General features: G+C 38.8%; 1 protein-coding gene across 1 annotated transcript; it reads left to right on the forward strand.

The window, feature by feature from the left end:
- Window positions 1-503: 503 nt before the first annotated feature.
- Window positions 504-18,843, forward strand: cckbra (cholecystokinin B receptor a). Its single transcript, XM_027011763.3, has 5 exons — window positions 504-987; window positions 5,286-5,534; window positions 11,086-11,347; window positions 13,021-13,148; window positions 14,520-18,843. The coding sequence occupies exons 1-5, from the start codon at window positions 846-848 to the stop codon at window positions 15,050-15,052; spliced, it is 1,314 nt and encodes a 437-aa protein (XP_026867564.2). The 5' UTR covers window positions 504-845; the 3' UTR covers window positions 15,053-18,843.
- The last annotated feature ends 204 nt before the right edge of the window (window positions 18,844-19,047 follow it).

Raw genomic sequence — 19,047 nt, forward strand, 5'->3', positions numbered from 1 at the left:
TGGTTTGTCAGCCAAAATAATATTGCTCTAATGGATATTTGTGGTTTCAGATTTTGAGCCACCTCTTTAAGATGTGGTTTCCACCAGTGATTACATGGAAGCTCAGTAGCCCTGCACAGTCTCTCTCTCTATCTCTCTTTGTAGACCTGCAGTCTCTCTGTGTCGACCTGCAAAGTCTCTCTCTCTTTCTCTGTAGACCTACAGTCTCTCTCTCTCTCTCTCTCTCTCTCTCTCTCTCTCTCTCTCTCTCTCTCTCTCTCTCTCTCTCATTGTTGCTGAGGTTTTTGTTTTTCTTCATTTTACAATTTTGTCCTCTGGACGGCGACACAGGCTTCTAAAACTCCTTTAAACAATAAAATAAATAAATCGTTTTAACGGCGGCATCCCCCACCCCTTGACTGATAATAGTAACCACCCCCCACCCCGACACACACACACACACACACACACACACACACACACACACCCTCCCCAACAACACAGAAACGGCGGACCTACGAACACACTGGGGGGAGTACATTCTCAGTTCAGAAAGACGTTTAGCATCCTGGCGACAGCACTTACACGCAGCGACAATGCGAAGAAGTTCTAGAATTTTTTCCATGGACCATCCGACCACTATACTGAATGTTTTGGCAGACAGAATGTAGTAGCCTATAAACTGCTCTTTTCCTGAGCAGTGCAGTGCGTAGCTTATTTGGATAGACTAAAAACTGTGGAAATGTAACACATTTTTTTTTCAAAAGCAAAAGCGTTGTTACAGACTCTTTCTAATTCCTTTGATTATTAAATATACTCGCAATACTCTGCCCGCTGCGCAGTGTATTGATTTACAAATAATTCATATGGATTTACAAAGAATGAATCAAACTCAAGCAACGTTCTGGGAGTGTATAAAAGCTTCAGGCAATTCTTCAATAAACCACTCGTCCGCCACCTGTAGCAATGCGTCAATAATTCCAAAACTTCAGCCTAGCCGACAAAAAGGTGAGATTATTTTTCAGAAAATTCAAGTGAAATGTGGGTTTGTTTGCATGTGATCTTTAATGAAATAAATCGCCTGCTACGTTTCATTAACGACTCAAAAGGTCCGTGTGACGCCTTAGGAAACCTCCTTAGAAATCATTTTCAAAAATGATTTAACATGTTCAGTGAAAAATGTTTCGCTTTTATGCGTCTTGAATCCTGTGGGCTTTGTACGCACAGAGAAAATATTTTCACATACCAGTAACCTGTACTGTGTATTTAACTTATTGAACATTACTGAATGTACATCCTTTCGGTTTCGCAAGGCTTTAATGATGCAAATGCATTCCACAGCGACACTGGCTGTGCGCTCCGACGCCGAAATGTACTGCTGACATATGTTTCATTGTCATAATTGGGGTAGTTTACTAGCTAAAACGAGAATCGCATTCCAAATTATACATTTCCTTTATGTATCCGTTATAATACGGCTATTTTTACACCTTACCACCTACGATTGCAATCTAAGGAAAAACATCTTTAAGTCTATAAGCGTAGATAGCATTTCAACAAGTATATTCCACTGGGATGAAAGAAGGGTAGCACCTCAGGGGTCTCCTGGAGCGCTGTTGAAACGCATTTGCAGTCCCGACCAATTCCATCATTCTTCCTTCTAGAAAACGACTCAAAATTACACTATTACACTATTGGGAAAAGTTTCATAAAATACGCGAAAGTAATCTCGATGATGACATGTGAAAATTACTATATGCTCTTTTTGTTTCTGGGAAGCTTTTACACTGATAGCCAAGCGCATTCTGTTTAAAATAGATTTGTTTTTTGTCTTTTGTTTACTATTACTAAATTACTATCAATTGGAAGGACCAGCATTTGTTTCAGATTTGTAGACAAAGCACTTTCACTGTAGTAAAAATAAAGAAACGTTTAGCCCATTTAAACTGGTTCTCATTTTAAAGCCCTACATTCTAACTGTTATTACAAGCATGATCACTATAATCATAATTATTATCAACATTTCCATTACGATCCATCGTTGTCTGCATTTGAAATACTGAGTACACACATTAATGCCATTTCTAAAAATATAAATTTACAGCTTCCTTATATGAATAATTTTATAATAAATACATTTGGAAGGCTTTCTTCTGTGCTGTGATTCTGTTTCAGTGTTTCCATAATGATTTCACAGACCTCTATTGAGTACTGATGTTCATTTATTCCCAGTTAACCCCACAGTTCAGTCCCAGTTCACCTGAAATGAGGGTCTGAACCTTATCATTAAAAAAATGCATCACAATTACACATTTCCAAAATGTATATAAATAAAAGAGGACCTCCTTTCTTTTTGCCTCATATAGCATTTTATAATAAATTCAGAGTTTGTATGTACCATAAAAAATGAGCGCAATTTAAGTGTAATAACCAGCCTTTCATTGGGCATTGTATTTTCATAAGAAAAAAAATTTAATGACAGAAAAAAATTAAATGGGATGAAAAAAGCTCATAGGGACTACATAAATGTGTATAACGTCTGTCTTGTCTAAGCTTTGCTTCATACTCAGTTTATGAATGTTAGACTGCTGAGTTACTATAATAAGACAGTCATTTGGCAGTTGTGTGCAACATAAATATTGGGGCAAGAGCTATTCAGCCACAGAATCGTGGTCCTGATTAAAACTATATAACACTCTTGGTTGAACACAGATAGAGGCAGACAGATGAGAGAGAGAGAGAGAGAGAGAGAGAGAGAGAGAGAGAGAGAGAGAGAGAGAGAAAGAGAGAGATAAAACCACTTACAAATGCCCATGCATTCCAGTACTTGAGGTACCTTAGATATTGTGCCTCAGCTTCACATTGGAGTGTTGGATTGGGGATGCAAGTCAGAAAGGAGGAGGAAAACATCTGGTTGAAAAGCATGCTGGGGTTAAGGTCACAACTCACATGGTGAGATCTAACCTGGAAGGCTATGGGGTTGAACATGGTTGGTGTTGAACACTTCTATCTGTGTTCAGCTATAAGCATACTTTGGTTAAGGTCACAAGTCACATGATGAGATCTAACCTGAAAGGCTAGGGTCGGCCCCAAGCAACAATTCCAAGTAATCCTCACCTATTATAGTCTTGTTCCTCATCTCTTGGACGTGAATGGCCAATCTGCTGTAATGGCTAAAAGAATGACAGTAATGCTGAAAAAAAAAGTTCTTGGTAAAATAGAAATTACATTTGGCATAATGCCTAAATAAATTGGCTTGAATCGATTTAATTGGCTTGAAGTTACAATAAGACAGCTGGTTTAATTAGGCATATGACATTCAAAATCACAAAGGGAAGCCCAACTACCTGACATTTATAATTACAAAGGGAAGCCCTTACTGACTGGCTCAATGGTTTAAACAGTATTTTTAAAAAGATGGAGATAGATAGATCAAGACCTTGTGCATGTATGAGAGAGAGAGAGAGAGAGAGAGAGAGGGAGAGAGAGAGAGAGAGAGATCTCTTATTTCTTGCTTATTTGTACACATTATGAAGGAGGTTTTTTTTTTTTTTTAAACTTTGTGCACATATATCTTAAATAGCCAAAAAAGCAGTCAGCAAATAAGTGGATAATTAGAGGCACAAATTAATGTGGTGCACATAAGGAATTTGCCAATAATCGTGCAAACCCATCTTTTCCCCTTCATTCTGTCTAATCTAGCTGTTATCAGGTGGAGGCCCTCTTTGATTTGAGTTGATAGCCATATTGATTCTGTCAAGGGCAAGAGAAATTCTGTTAGGCACAAGTCTACTGAGAGCGCCATCTTTCTGGATGGAAGTACTGGCTGTGATGGAGCTGATATTGAATGAGCAGTAACAGGCTGGTTTTGAAAACCCTTTGCTTAGTTATGGAGAATGCACTGTATCCTTATGTCAGTGGCTGACATACCCTGTGGGAAGAGTAAGTGTGGTGGCCAGGTTGATCAGTTCCAGGAATGACACTGATGATCTTTAGATGCTATGATACACATGGCAGTTCAAGGTCACTGTCTAGGTGGTACATGGCCGTTTATACAGCGTGGTATGTGATTAGTTTAGAAGAGCACAGTACTTCTTGCTGGCAGTTATTGATTGTGGGCTATACCTGCCTGTGCAGATATGTTGCTGCCTAACAAAGATGAAAATTCCCTTGGAAGTCTTTTCACTGTCCTCAAGGTAAGGGCTTTATCCCATTCAGTCTAATGCAGCCACCTGAAAATTGGGATTAGCTGTGAGCTCAGAAGTTGCATAGGTGGAAGATAGGATGGTGATGTGATAGTTTAGATTTGAAATTCACTGAGACACTGATAGAACTTGATAGAACTCAGGCCATTGATTGGTCTGCTGTAATCAAACGGCACATCTGCACATCTTTCTTGTATCTCAGGGGGTAGCATATATATGCTAATAATAAAACATATATTTATATTATATATATTTACTTTAAAATATATGTAGATGCTAATAACTCTAACCACAGATATGCTACCCCCTGAGAAACAAGAAAGATGTTCCCTGGCAAGAAAGATGTGCAGATGTGCCCTTTGATTACAGCAGACCAATCAATGGTGCAATCAAGTTCTATCAGTGTCTCAGTGAATTTCAAATCTAAAGTATCACATCACCATCAGACATCCTATCTTCCACCTATGCAACTTCAGCGTGCACAGCTAATCCCAATTTTCAGGTGGTTGAACTTGGGATAAAGCCCTTACCTTGAGGACAGTGAAAAGACTTCCAAGGGAATTTTCATCTTTGTTAGGCAGCAACATATCTGCACAGGCAGGTATAGCCCACAATCAATACCTGCCAGCAAGAAGTACTGTGCTCTTCTAAACTAATCACATACCACGCTGTATAAACGACCATGTACTACCTAGACAGTGCTGTGTGTGTGTGTGTGTGTGTGTGTGTGTGTGTGTGTGTGTGTGTGTGTGTGTGTGTCTGTGTGTGTGTGTGTGTATAGTGTAATGGAGAAAGTGGTGAGTTCTGCTATTACAAAAGATTATTATACTAATACAGTAATTGAGGCAATAACCACTTAACAATCAAGAGGGGCAATTGTCTCTTGGGTCTTTTTGATTTTAACACAATGGGTTTTATGGACACAGATTAAGCCTAATTGTAGCCTAAAAGGATTTGCAATTGAGAAGTCCCATTGTAACACTGCAGTGCTCTCTGATATCTGCCTTAGTCTCTGTCTGGCATTTAAATATTGGCTTTCACTCCTCTTGGCTAAAGCGCCAGCTCTTTCTCATGTTCCTCCATCTCTTCCTCCTCCTCCAGAGATGGACTCACTGCGCATCCTCCTGTACTCCCTCATCTTCCTCCTCAGTGTGTTTGGCAACCTGCTGATCATCATGGTGCTGCTGGTGAACAAACGCATGCGCACCGTCACCAACTCCTTCCTTCTCTCGCTGGCCGTCAGTGACCTTATGATGGCCATCTTCTGCATGCCCTTCACGCTCATTCCCAGCCTACTGGAGGACTTCATTTTTGGCGCCGCCATGTGCAAGACTGTGACCTACTTCATGGGTGAGGTGTTCTTTGTGTCACTGCTCCCTTTTCCCATTGCATTTCGCAGCTCTAACATGGACGGTGGAGGACGCGAATCCTGCTTGACTTCGGTGCTGTTTAGTTTTAATGGAAAGCAGTAAGTCTTCACTGTAAAGTCTGTCACTGTCGTCAACACCAAGAGCAAGCTTTGGTGGAAGATGCCAGGCTGGTTAGCAGTATTAAATACAATCATGGTTTTCTGCCAGTGCTAGGATCAAAGATTTACAAATTACCAGAAACAATCTTGCCAAATAGAAAATGTGAGGAAGTGTGTACATCTTTAATTTCTCACCAAATAGCTCAATTACTTTAATCATTTAATCACTCAATTTTAACCTGACAGCTATTACTGATTAATAATAGTGAGTCAATACCATTTGTATATATACTTCTGTGTTTTTGTCTTTCATTCACTACTACACTTGCAGTGATGGTGCACACCATCCCTTTAAACACTCATTGTAGTTTTAGTTTATTATAAATTTTGTCACAGAGATTAGAAGAAAGGTTGGAAACCTTTATATGACAGGGATGAAATTGGTACCATTTCAGGTTCTGGGGATCACAAGACATTGCTGTAGGCTCGCTGAATGGAAACATTTAGCAAGTACCATAAGAGCATATGAAGAGCTGTCAGATACTTCATTATGTGGTGTAGAGGTAAAAATATAGCTTTGATTTGCAGAACACAGAAAATAGTGCCCTGAGGTAGCAAAAATGTTCTATCAGGCTCAGATCTGTATATTTCTTTGATACCAGTAAAAAGGCACTAATATTGAAATGTGTATTCACAGTGGGCCTGCAATATGATTTTACATGCCTTTGGACATTGAACATAACTTTTCAATGAAGGTCCAATTTGTAAGAGTATTGCTTAGAAAGTGGATCTGTAGGCTAAATCATTGATTCATTTTCAAAGCTGAGATCACATTGAATACAGTTCTTGTTATAGTTGTCAGGGAAACGTAGTAACCATATTGCTTTAAAATGATAAGTAATAACTGAATGGATTTTATGAACTTAGCTAAATTAGATGTACAATTATTTAAGTGTGCAAGCAGAAATAGCACTTATGAATGAGACATAAGTGGAAACTGTCTAGATGTCTTATTAGAACAGACAGCAACAATCCCCTCAGTAAAACACATGAGACCATTAGACCTCTATTTCAATGCATCACCCAAAGACAGCATAGCCTAAATACAATTCATATGCTACTAATGTGAAGACACAGACCATTGAACATCAGTAATGAATGCTTGTACGATTATAAATTGTTTCAATTTCTCCCAAAGACTGAGAGATCATAGGCTCCCCTGCCTAAACACACCTCACAGACATTATAGTTTCAGACATTTATAGTGCAGACATGACTCCAGGATATTAATAAATAAGTATGATTTGGGACCAAATTGGGTCAAATTTACTGAGTAGACATACAAATCTAGTCTTAGACAGGCACAAAAGAGCTATTTCCACCCCGAACTTCCTGGCCATGGTGCTGGCACCCTCTTGGTCACTCCCACAGTGCCATGTGTCAGCCATGAGTCAGAGGAAGAGCATTCTGGCAGTCTGGTGGAGAGAACATTCTGTCATGTCCGATGGCTGTGGTGCCACTCCTTTCTCTTGGCTTATTTCTCACCAGTGTTGTGTTAATCGAAGCCAGCCTTGGGCCAGCTGGGTTTTCATCATCTATGTGCAATCAGTGGGCCATTACAACTTCCTTCAACCACTCATTTTCATGTCTAACCTCTGAGGCCATGTCTGTTAATGTCTGCGTTTAAGGAGAAACATTATGAGTCCTAAATGACTATCAAATCAATGCTAAATAAAGGTGCAGGGACGTGTGCTCATACCTTTTAGGTGCAGTCTACAAGCATCATCCTAGAGAAGGAGAGTCACATGATTAATGCAGGTCCTTTCTATGCTGAAAACCACTGAGCTCTTTTTGGTTTCTTAATCCCACATTGCCGTGAGTATCTGAACACTTGGAGTCTTTGGCCATCTCAGAATAAAACCTTTCACCTTCCACCTGCCTCTATCGGTTAGTGGGAAAGATTTATGAATAAGAAATCAAAGGCAATGTCTGAGACAATTTCGGCTCTGTTTATGCCTACCCATCAAGGTACTTAGTGTTTGAACTTTTCTAAGACTCTTCAAGCTTCACTGCTTTTCTTCATGAAAGCTCCATTTCATTCATGAGGTTTCTGGACTCAAAAGCAGGCAGACATGCATACTTTAGGAGTTCATTTCCAAGGGCCGTGGGTTCACCTCTGAACCTTTTGAAAACTGTGCCTAACTCTAACCTAAAAGTTCCAACCACTAAATCAGTGATTAAGAAAAGCAATAGCCTGCAATTATAAGAAGCTACAGAGAACACTTTGTGCCTTTTTCAGAAAATTGTCGAAATGCCATTTCCCAGTAATGTCTTATCTCAGCTCTTATGTAATCAAAGAAAATGAACTGAGGAGATTCTATTAAAAATCCATCTGGGAAATCTTGCATAACTATAAAATCATTAGCTCAGGTGCATTTCTTCATCTCAATGGGTAAATTATAATTTTGATTGGCAAAGCTCCACCCCTTTATTAAATCATATATTCTTATTTATAGATTTCACAAGAAAAAACCTAAGGATAAGCTGCTTAAATTCAATGAGAGCATTGATGTTAATAGTTTTACAGTTCAGCAATTATATGATCACAAAATGCATATTCCATTATGTTCCATATAGTAGAACATCAAATGTAATATTAATGTTATGCTTTTTTGTCTGCCAGAATTATTAAAAAGTTTAAAGACAGTAATATTCGTAGAGACACTGTAACTAGTCATGAAAGAGATTAAATAGGTTTAATAAACGAAACATATGATTTTTGTTTTCACAACAGACAGCCCTGTTGGTTGATTGAGCAAACCTTTTGCAAGGACTACATATTTTATATATGCAAACGTTGAGTTGTTTGCTCTCAACCCAGTGGCTTATACAAAAGCCCTTTGTCTGTATAAAAGAGCTAATTTCTTATCAAAAAGCAGAGGAACTGTTTTAGAGGATTATAAAAGAGAAAAATAAAGCTTTATTGTGGTCAAAGCATATTAAATGTTGATAAAATACTGTTAATAAAAAACTCTCAAATGCCCAAAGAATCAACTACAAAAGAACGTCAAATAAAACAAGAACTCAACATTATACTCAATAAGAAAACGGAATACACCACTCTCAGACTTTGACAGCAACATTTTGAATTTGGGAGTAAAACTGGAAAGCTATTAACAAACCAGCTGAAACAAAAAACATCACTGACACAACTTGCCAAATTATCCAGGAACCGTACATACTTTTCAATTAATTTATGATTCATTGCACTTCTATTCATAAACCTATTTATCAGTCAAAATATCTTCAATATATATCAATATCTTCAATAATATCTTGTTTTAATGTGTTAAAATATATTTCATATATTAAAATATTTCAGGAAGGCAAAATACCAGACCAAATGAACATTGCGCTCATAACCCTTCTCATGAAACCTGAGCTCAGTGCTCTAATGCCACGTCTTTAATAAATTCAGATATAAAAATAAGAATCAAATCGCAGTCTACCAGGCTTGAATAAGTAATCTCAACATTAATAAATACAAACCAAGCTGATTTCATAAAAGGGAGGCACTCCTCAGAAAATGCACAAAGACTACAACTTGACCAACTTGTACAAGACCAACAACTCACCCTTTCACCATTGCATCCTTAGACCCACTGAAAAGCCCTTTGATAGGGGAGAATGGCCCTTTCTCTTGGCTTCTTATAGTCCCTTTGGATTTAGACAGCATTCCATGAACTGGATTAAAAATACTATATAACCTACCCACTGCTTTCTGCACTAGTGCACACTCACATTAAAACTGTTTCACTTCCATAGGGGTACACGATAAGCAGGCCCACTATTTTCTTTGTCATTTGCGCTCTTTACTGAACCACTGGCCACCTCTATTACACAATGTATGATCATCAAATTTGTCTTATTTGCTGAGTCTGCCTCTAAATTCAATTGGGGTGCAGGGTCTGAGGACCTGTCATTCAAGTGTTCAAAACATTCCATTAAATATCTTAAATTTAAAGGATTTATACAAATTAAGTTATATCTTAAAATGTAGTGTACCAGATCACTGTTATTTTCAATATATCCCACTAAAAGACGCTATAAAGGAAGATGGTAAATATAAAAACATTCATTGCTTCTGCTCACATCTTTACTTTCCTTTCCCAACAACATACAGACTTATACTATCTGGAAATAGTACAATGTCACTTCCAATAGAGAGATGGAACACAGACATTAAAGTGAAAAAAATCTGATATAATTTGGCAGAATATGCAATAATATTTTTTCCATGATTTTCGAGTCAAAGCTCTAAGTAATATAATATTAATATTCTTCACAGAACATACTTTACTAATAAATGACACTGTATGGCAGTCAGTAACAGCGATGCCTGCCCACAATACCCAGGAGTAAAGGACGATTGTTTTCAAACTTTCTGGTCCTGCCGTAACATTCACAAATTTCTGGTCAGAGGTCATTTGCCAGCTATCTGAGATCCTAACCTATACTCAATTAGAGTATAGGATAATGGGACATCGAATAGCACTACTGGATGATTTGTCTACTACCATCACCTGACTACCTTAAACCATTCATATTAATATCACTGACTTGCCACAAAGATCATATTACTTACCTGAAAAAAATGATATGTTTATATGAATTTGCACTTATATAGGGCCTTCCTTAGTACCCAAGGAGGCTTTACAATCAACATACTGCACAATGCTTTTACATTCAGTCAACACACCAGGGAGAATAATGAGCAAACATCTGGTAGAATACTGTCTTAACCTTCTAACTGATAACTTGAAGGAGAATTTAGAAGAAAAAACTCACTTTTTAAAATATAACATCTGACTCCTCTACTCACACACAACACAGCAAAAGCAACACTACTAATTCCCATTTTCTATAATGTCACAACATTAATGAGCAGCACCCTGCATTCCCCACACTGATGTTTTCTAGTTATATATAATTATATAATGCTGCAGTATTATTTCCTCGGGTTATTATAACATATTTATTCTCTCCCTGTTTCTCTCTCTCCTTCTGTCTTTCTTCCCCATTATCTCCACCTCCCAACCCCCCACCCAAACGCAGCCTTAACAGCCTTAATAGCATAGTCAAATGTTAAATGGATATAGTGTTAAGTTTTTATTGTCCTCTGAAGGGGGGGATAAATAAAAATTATGCTGTAGCCAAAACAGTATTGCAAAATTAGATATAAAATGTTTATAAAGGTTAATGAAACAAGCAGAGGTGACCTTCAGTCTGACCCAGTGTTAATCTAATGCCTGTGTCTTAGACTATTGTAAAAAGGTTTGTGGCCTTGTTTTAGTATCACTTTAGTATCACTGGTGTAGGGTACTAACCAATCACGTCTCACATGTCTGTCTCACCTCTCACAACTTCTTACAGGTATTTCGGTGAGCATTTCCACCTTTAGTTTGGTTGCCATAGCAATCGAGAGGTACAGTGCCATCTGCAATCCACTGAAGTCACGGGCCTGGCAGACACGCTCCCACGCCTATAAAGTCATTGCTGCTACCTGGGTGCTATCCGTGGGTATCATGGTGCCATACCCAGTCTTCAGCACATTGGTGCCCTTTCCCAAACCCAACAACTCCACGGGTCACATGTGTCGGCCTGACTGGCCCATGAGCCAAGTGGAACAGACCTGGTGAGTTCAGATCATGGCTAATTGTGATATTCAGCATTATTCACATCACAGCTTTCAGCTATGGGGGAAGGACTGAGGGCTTAGTGAGTCCAAATCAAAAAGGATTTAAAGGTTTCTGTGTTTATAGTCTTTGTTAAAACACAGAGGATGTTGTGTTTATAATGATTGCTATATAGTAGAACAATAGTAATTATTGAAAAAAAATTATGTTTTATATATATATATATATATATATATATATATATATATATATATATATATATATATATATAATGTATTTATGAGCCTGTCAGAAGTTAAAAATCAGTTTATTTTCACATTACTACATTAGTAAATTGTTCAGGAAAATCACATGGAGTGCCTCTAGCAGTGTCTGTAGAAAAGAGAAGACTAATCAAGGTAGGTACACTGATGCCTCAAATGACCAGACGTTCTTGACATCCTAGATAAAATGCATGAAGCTTTTGGAAAAGAACCATCAGACAGTTTTAAGAAAGGGATTCAACGGTGTTGAAGTTCAGTTTTATACTTATGATGAAACAGAAAAAGTGAAATTAAGGTTATGATGTGTTTCTAGAAAGGTTTTTCAAACAATGGCCTTTCGACCATGTAATGCATTACTTCTGTTTGATGATGATCTAGGTCGGGGGTTAGTGAAAGATCAAAGAGATCAGAGGGCTCGGTGACCTTGAATCAGTTGGTGCCTTTCATTTCATAATGTACATCAAGCGTATGAGGCTGCTTCATTATCAGTACTTTAGGACATTTGTTAGATTCAGTATGGACTCAGAAATTACCTTGGTAACCCATGGTATATATTAAAGGTAATGCAGTAATTCTGGATTGAATCAGAAAGCCCTTAAAACCAAGTTTTGAGATCCCTCAGAACAAGACAGAAAAGAAAGAAAAGAAGCTTCTGGATGATCATTTTGTTGCCCCATTACACACACAATCACTTCCTGGCGTTCTTTTTTCAATCACTTCCTGGCGATCTTTTTTCATTCGAGTTCTGCTTTGATTGCTTTTGCCCTCCAGATGAATTTGAAAGCAGTGCATGCAACAGGATGACAAGTGCCTTTGATATCAAACGAACACAGCATTGAAGGGGGTCGCTATCACAAAGGCAGCTCTGAGATGAAAAGATCAGCAACAAGGACCAATGGAAGATGCTTTCAAGAGACACTCCCACACCATCATTTGAATAATCTCATAACGAAATAATAACATGGGCTTGCTTCGTATCTTTTTGCATGCAAACTGTGATTTTTCTTAGATCCAGCAGATGTTAAGGTTGTTCTTTTATTCTGTGCTATCTTGGCCTAGTTGTCTTGTCAGTATCGCATATTAACTCCATTACCCTTGCGCTATTGGTTGGTTTTGCAGTGCTCTCTTGGGGCCAATGCATTTGCTTATATGCACAATGAACACATAAGATGGATGGTTACACAAAACCTTAGAGCCCTCCAAAAGCCCTTAGAAATCAGTAAATGAAGTCTCATCCGTCATGGGGCTGACACACAGGAACTGTATCTGATAACTGCTTTTCTCTGATTCAGCTGCTCAGAAGAACACACTGTGATTTCTTATGTCAGTGCCCTTTCCTTTTGTTTATAGATATCTCTCTCTCTCTTCCTCTCTCTCTGTCTTTCTATCTCTCTTTTTTCCTCTCTCAGGTATGTCTTGCTGCTGTTTATTCTATTTTTCATCCCTGGTGTGGTAATGATCATTGCCTATGGTCTCATCTCCAGAGAGCTCTACAGAGGCATTCAGTTTGAGCTGGACCAAAATAAAGACTGCAATGGTAGGAATGAGACCAATTTTTAAAGCCCTTTCTATATTTACACTAATAGCTCCAAAAGTCCCAGGTAGCTTTGATACTGGTAATTTCAGTCACTTCTTAACATACCTCCAACAGACTGGTTGGAAGCAGTGTGTTGTGGTGGTGTGTGCTTTGAAAAGTAACTCTAATCAAAGAGCCCCATTGAGTGTATGGCCTGCAACAAATTATTATATCAGTACTTGTTAGGTCTGTCAATTTTCAATTATTCAGTTTCCTGCTCATTATTAAGCAATCCAATGGATTTTGCGTCAAATATTAGAGGTATCTACATTTCATTTTGTTTGGAAAAAGACTAATAGGTCAATTAACTGCATTAAATGAGTTTTGATTGTAATAAACCAGCACCAGCTAATGAAACAAAATAGCTACAAATTGTTTTTATAAGTTATCATTAGCTAGGCACTGTCAGATGACTGTTCTGTATCGTGATCATTTCCTGCTTTTGGACATTAAATTAAATGTATTTCATTTATTTATCAAACCTTGTGCTTGACTATAGTACTAACTAGTAAGCTTAGATAATGCCGCTGTTGATGACAGCAACTGTGCAATGACCTGCTGAGTTTGCACGTGCATTTCTAGTGCCTAGCCAAGTTGTCAATGCATCCTTAGTTGTGTGGTCTCACTAGGCAATTCTGCCTGCCAAGCGGGCTTGTGTTTTTATTTTAAAAAAAGGTTTTGTGTGTGCCAGTTGCCTCAGGGAAATTTTGCATTCCCTTTTAGGTGTTCTTGGTAGAGTCTATTGAACAGTAGCCTGTGGAGGGAGAGTTCGCTGTGCTGTCATCTAAGGAATCTTTTAAGGCTTTTCAGTTCCACAAGCTCTACATTTTGGCCCAGTGAACCTCAAAGGTGCCTAAAAGGACTGGCTTTGCTCGGAGTGCTATCCCCTGACTGTAAAGGATAGTTCTGCTGTGATGTTCTGAATGTGAAAGGCTTGCTGGGCTCTTCCATACACAAGGGGTCAGCGCACTGTGGGGTTTTACTTGGGAACAGCTTATAGTGGAACACATGCATAGTTCATTCCCTTGAGAGATCTTTCTCAAGCAGTCCTTCTAATAAATTTTTCTAGAGACATACTTATCTGATTGGTGCACATCTGTTGCACATCTGTTGCAAATGTGTTCTATATTTGTTTTTAAGGACTTAAATGTGCATTCAAATGTTTGTATATATAACGTTTAGGATTTTTTAAATCAATTTGTGATTTTTACTGAAAAAAAAAAGTAATACATAAAAGATGAGTCTATTTAAAAAACTGAGTCAGTTATGGCAGTCAAACAAGAGTTAGCACCATGATTCTCTTTCCCACTCATTGTCGATCTCTCATTGCAGTACTGAAGAACGGCCTGAATGACACCACATCCCACAGCCAAGACGACAGCGACGGCTGCTACATTCAAGTGCCCAAGAAGCCTCCGGTCATGGAGCTCTCCACACTCAGCGCCTCAGCCACTTCCAAGACAGACCGGCCACGAAGCAACACCTCGGAAGCCAAGCTTCTTGCCAAGAAGCGCGTAATCCGTATGCTGATCATCATCGTGGCCATGTTCTTCATCTGCTGGATGCCCCTCTATTCGGCAAACACATGGAAGGCCTTTGACCAGCGCTCGGCCAAGCGGGCGCTCTCCGGCGCTCCCATCTCCTTCATCCAGCTGCTGTCGTACACCTCAGCCTGCGTCAACCCCATCATCTACTGCTTCATGAACAAGCGCTTCCGGAAGGCGCTACTGGCCACCTTTGCCTGCTGCGTCCTGCCGTGTCGTGTTTGCCGGAGGAGGGAAGGTGATGAAGAGATTACTGGGTTCACGGCTACGTCCATGTCAAAGTTTAGCTACACTACTGTTAGCACAGCGGGGCCGTGTTAACTCCACAGTTTGTCCAGGATGACCGCAGAGAGGTGCTGTGTGTGTTCAATGCCTTGTTTTATTTTGAGAGTACTTACTGGTCATTGTGGTGTGTTTTCTGACTCTTTCGGCATGCTTTATCTGGTGAGTATCTTCCGTTTTTCGAGTTTCTGTCTTGTTAGGAAGCTTAAGTAGTCACGCATTTACATGTTTGTTTCTAGTTCCAACAATGTTAAAACTTTTAGATGCGACCAAAAATTGACAGACAGCATGAACAAGGATGGCAAGGCTATTACAGTTTAGAAGAAAATGCAGAGCCTGATCCTCCAAAGAACCACCCATACAGACTGATACAAACACACACACACACAAAAAAAAGAAAAAAAGAAATCCAGAAAGACTATGGGCAATGGTTAAAAAACAATCTACCTAACCCAGACTGTGCTACACAGGATAACCATGTAGATCAAATATTACTTCTGTGGTGTTATGTCATTTATTGCATGATACAATCTATGAATACACATGAATACACGCTTGTCTAAGATCACCTGTGTGGCTACAAAATGGTAAAGTTGTCATTGATTTGCATGCATGGTTAGGTGTATACCCTAGTCTTCTATTGTTTAAGTGTGAGTTTCTGATCTTTGGCTGGTCCTATGTGAATTGTGTTGATGTGCTGAGTGACTGGATTCTGTATATCAAATAATGACAAACCGTGTCACGAGCCTGTAAGGACTCTCAGGCAGATGCGCCTTACTTCCAGGTCCTTGATGCATATCTCGCAGCTCATTGGTCAAAAATCGATTTGGTTGCTAAATGGAGGGATGAAAGCATATGACTCACGGTAATCTACCATTCTCAACCACTGCTATGCCTGAGATGCAGCCAGACTCGCTCACTCAAGTCGAACAGTTTTCCTCTGGGCAGGGAAGTAAAACAGACAAGGGATAATAAACTGGAGAAATGTTCTTCTCGACAGCACTGGTATCGCTGTATGAACCCACACCATTTAAAAGCAAAACCAAAAAAAAAAAAGCAAAGAAGCTAATTTGCCTGTGTGTGGCTAATCTTCTGAATACAGAAATAGGAATCTGCTTTCTCCTTGTCTTTTCTGAGGTTAATGCATTCAGTTAGGTCTGTTAACATCCTGTCCAAAAATGAAATCTGGCACTGGCCAGTCCAGCATTTCTGATTTATGAGAGTGCTGGCTGCAAAGCATGATTCTTTATTCTAGACTTTGAGCACAAATCTTCTTCTCATCCTACTTCATTGAATCTTAAATCAACCTTTAGAATTGTGTGCTGTTCAATATCTTGGTACAAACTTGGTATAAAAAAAAACAACTTTGTGGTTGTTGAGATTATGAAATTACTTTTAACTGTAGCTCAGGCATTCTCTCTCTGTCTGGAATGCATATCTAACTTGGTTATCTCTCTGTACATTCAGCCCACAGTTCCTTGGCCCTCCTTTCCTTCTCTCTATCATATATACACACCTTACACAGATAAAACACACACACACACACACACACACACACACACACACACACAATCATTTGTTTCCTCCTTCTTTGTCCTTTTAAGCTTGACCTTTGTATTGCAAAGTCATATCAAACACAGGGGCCTTTGGGAGAAAAGTGCAGGAGTGTTTTCTCAGTGTAGCAGACTGACTCCGAGCGGAGCAGGTGGTGGTGCTTCTCCACAGGTGACAGTTTCATGTCATGGTAGACTGCTAAGTTCGCTCATGAAAAAACAAATCTCATTTGCTGACCTTAGGTTTAGTTCAGCATTCCTGTTTTATTAAGGCTTCTATGGATAGGCACCCTAGAATCTTTACGGGTAAACTGTAGTAATCTGTGCTCATGATTATTTTGGCAAATACCCTGTAACCTCTTCCTAAAAATGAATCTTTACCAAATGATACAGAAAGTAACACTGCAAACAAGTGAGCATATTTACCTGGGATACACCTTTCATCCATACTATTTGTGTAGCCCATAGTTGCCTATTACCCTGTAACAGTTTACTCTGCATGTGCCTTCACAAGTGCTCAAACGTGTTGGCTTGTTTATTAGTGTGTTACTGACACTGTACTTACCTGTTCATGGTGAAGTATATTCACTGAATGAACAGCTTAGCAAGTAGCTTCTGGAGTCAAACCTACAAGACATGGCAACAGGGAAAGGTTTTTTGAGTTACAAGATTTTTTGGTGTGATTAAAAGGTGGGATTTAAAGGGAAAATTATGCTTAAATAAGTGGAAAGTGTAGGAAATTTAGCTTTAGACTTTAATGTGTATCAAATTTTGGTGTTTATTACTATGACAAACCCATATCATATCAAAGAAAATAATGTTTTATTAAATCATCTTGTAACCACGTAATAATGTTTCTCTTTATATGGTAGGTACATATTAATATTCTGGAACTTTTCTGTATGTTTTCATTTGAACTCTGTTTTATATTTCAAGCAAAATGTCACCAAATAGAAAAATGAATCTAATGCAGCTTGGAAGTAGAATATGAATAATTAATTGTAAACTAGTTTATTTATAAAGTTGGACTATATGTGAGGGGTGGGAGGCAGCAGTCAAGTGTCTGTAAGATCTAATATCCAAAGACTAATATTCAGGGGATGGGTTTGCAAAGGAACCAATGCATTGTGGGTGTTTGGCCATTTGTGGATATTTTCAGTGTCATCCAAATCATACATCAGCTTCGAGAAACTGATGCAAAAGAAAAAGGTTTTTTTTGGCTGAAACACCACAGTCTCTCGGCCACCGCAGCCTTAACGAGTGTGCGTGCGTGTGTGTGTGTGTTTATCACATACTGCCAGGCCATACTTGCCAGTGGAAGGCGACTAGTGGCAGAATTTGTAATGTAAATATAGACTAGTGCCAATTTGTGAATAGTTGTTGTTCAGTTGTTGTAAGTGCTCTACCACTTTTGGGGTATATGATAGTCATGTTGCTACTGCACTGTTTTCATTCATACCTTGATCCATATTTCTGGCCTTAGTGATTAACATCCTCCTTGTTCCTTGTTGCTGAGAAACGAGAATGCTTTTCTGCAGGTGAAGATCATCACACCATACTTTGTATCAGTAATTCAATAGCCCTTGGGAGGAAACATGCTGTAATAACATGTCCTGCTTGAGCTACACTATAGTTGTGTAGTTGTGGGCTACACCATAAAGTTGTTTATGGGTAATCTGCTCTTGTCGGGACTCACACTTTTGCCCATTGATTTGCTACCTCTACAGCACTAGACTGGGAGAACAACAGGGGCCATTTTAGATTGTGTGACAAGTTAATTGACAACTCACTCTCTATAATTAGAATCAAGCATTCTTTCCCTGTTGTATATTCCATGTATTTGCATCAGTAGGTAAATATGCATCCACTTAAAATTGTTTATGGGCTTTCAAACATTGCTTGCAATTTTGTCTAGCTTGGAATTTTCTTATACAAGATGAATGTTAGAAGCAATTTTGATTGCTTATTATGAAACAAAGAAGCTGAACACATATTTGTGATTAGCAATCCATCAGCATAACATTTAAATCTATCTCTTGCCTTTTTGGATTACTGCTCATCAGTGGAACTAAAATATACTTTGAATGTATATCTGCCTAATGCTGTCATTGCCGATATCAATAATGTCAGTACTGCCGCTCTCTTTGCAGCAGCTGTCACTGTTTAAAAGCTCTTTCTCATTCTGTCAAGAATGAGGAGCAGCTTGCGTTGCTATGTGTAGGTGTCCATGTAATGTTGGAACTCAAGCTGAAATAAAGAATACATTGTCTAAGCTTACATGGAGGTCTGTCGTCTGTGGTCTCATGGAATTAGTATTGGTGGGCAATCAAAGAGGTGTGTGTGTGTGTGTGTGTGTGTGTGTGTGTGTGTATGTGTGTGTGTGTGTGCATCTCTGTAGGCAGACAGACATAAGAGAGGTGGATGTGTATGTACATTAAAGATAATTACTGTCTTCTGCATTACAGTTTGATATTTAAACAT

Source organism: Electrophorus electricus, chromosome 18 (genome assembly GCF_041902795.1).
Source record: "Electrophorus electricus isolate QZ-2024a chromosome 18, ASM4190279v1, whole genome shotgun sequence".
In the NCBI taxonomy this organism is placed as follows: Eukaryota; Metazoa; Chordata; class Actinopteri; order Gymnotiformes; family Gymnotidae; genus Electrophorus; species Electrophorus electricus.

Bases quoted from the DNA above. Each gene is read 5' to 3' on its own strand.
- cckbra (XM_027011763.3), top strand. From the start codon at position 846: ATGGATTTACAAAGAATGAATCAAACTCAAGCAACGTTCTGGGAGTGT. The intron at 988-5,285 runs GTGAGATTATTT...CTCCTCCTCCAG, and splicing joins TCAGCCTAGCCGACAAAAAG to AGATGGACTCACTGCGCATC. The intron at 11,348-13,020 runs GTGAGTTCAGAT...TTCCTCTCTCAG, and splicing joins AGCCAAGTGGAACAGACCTG to GTATGTCTTGCTGCTGTTTA.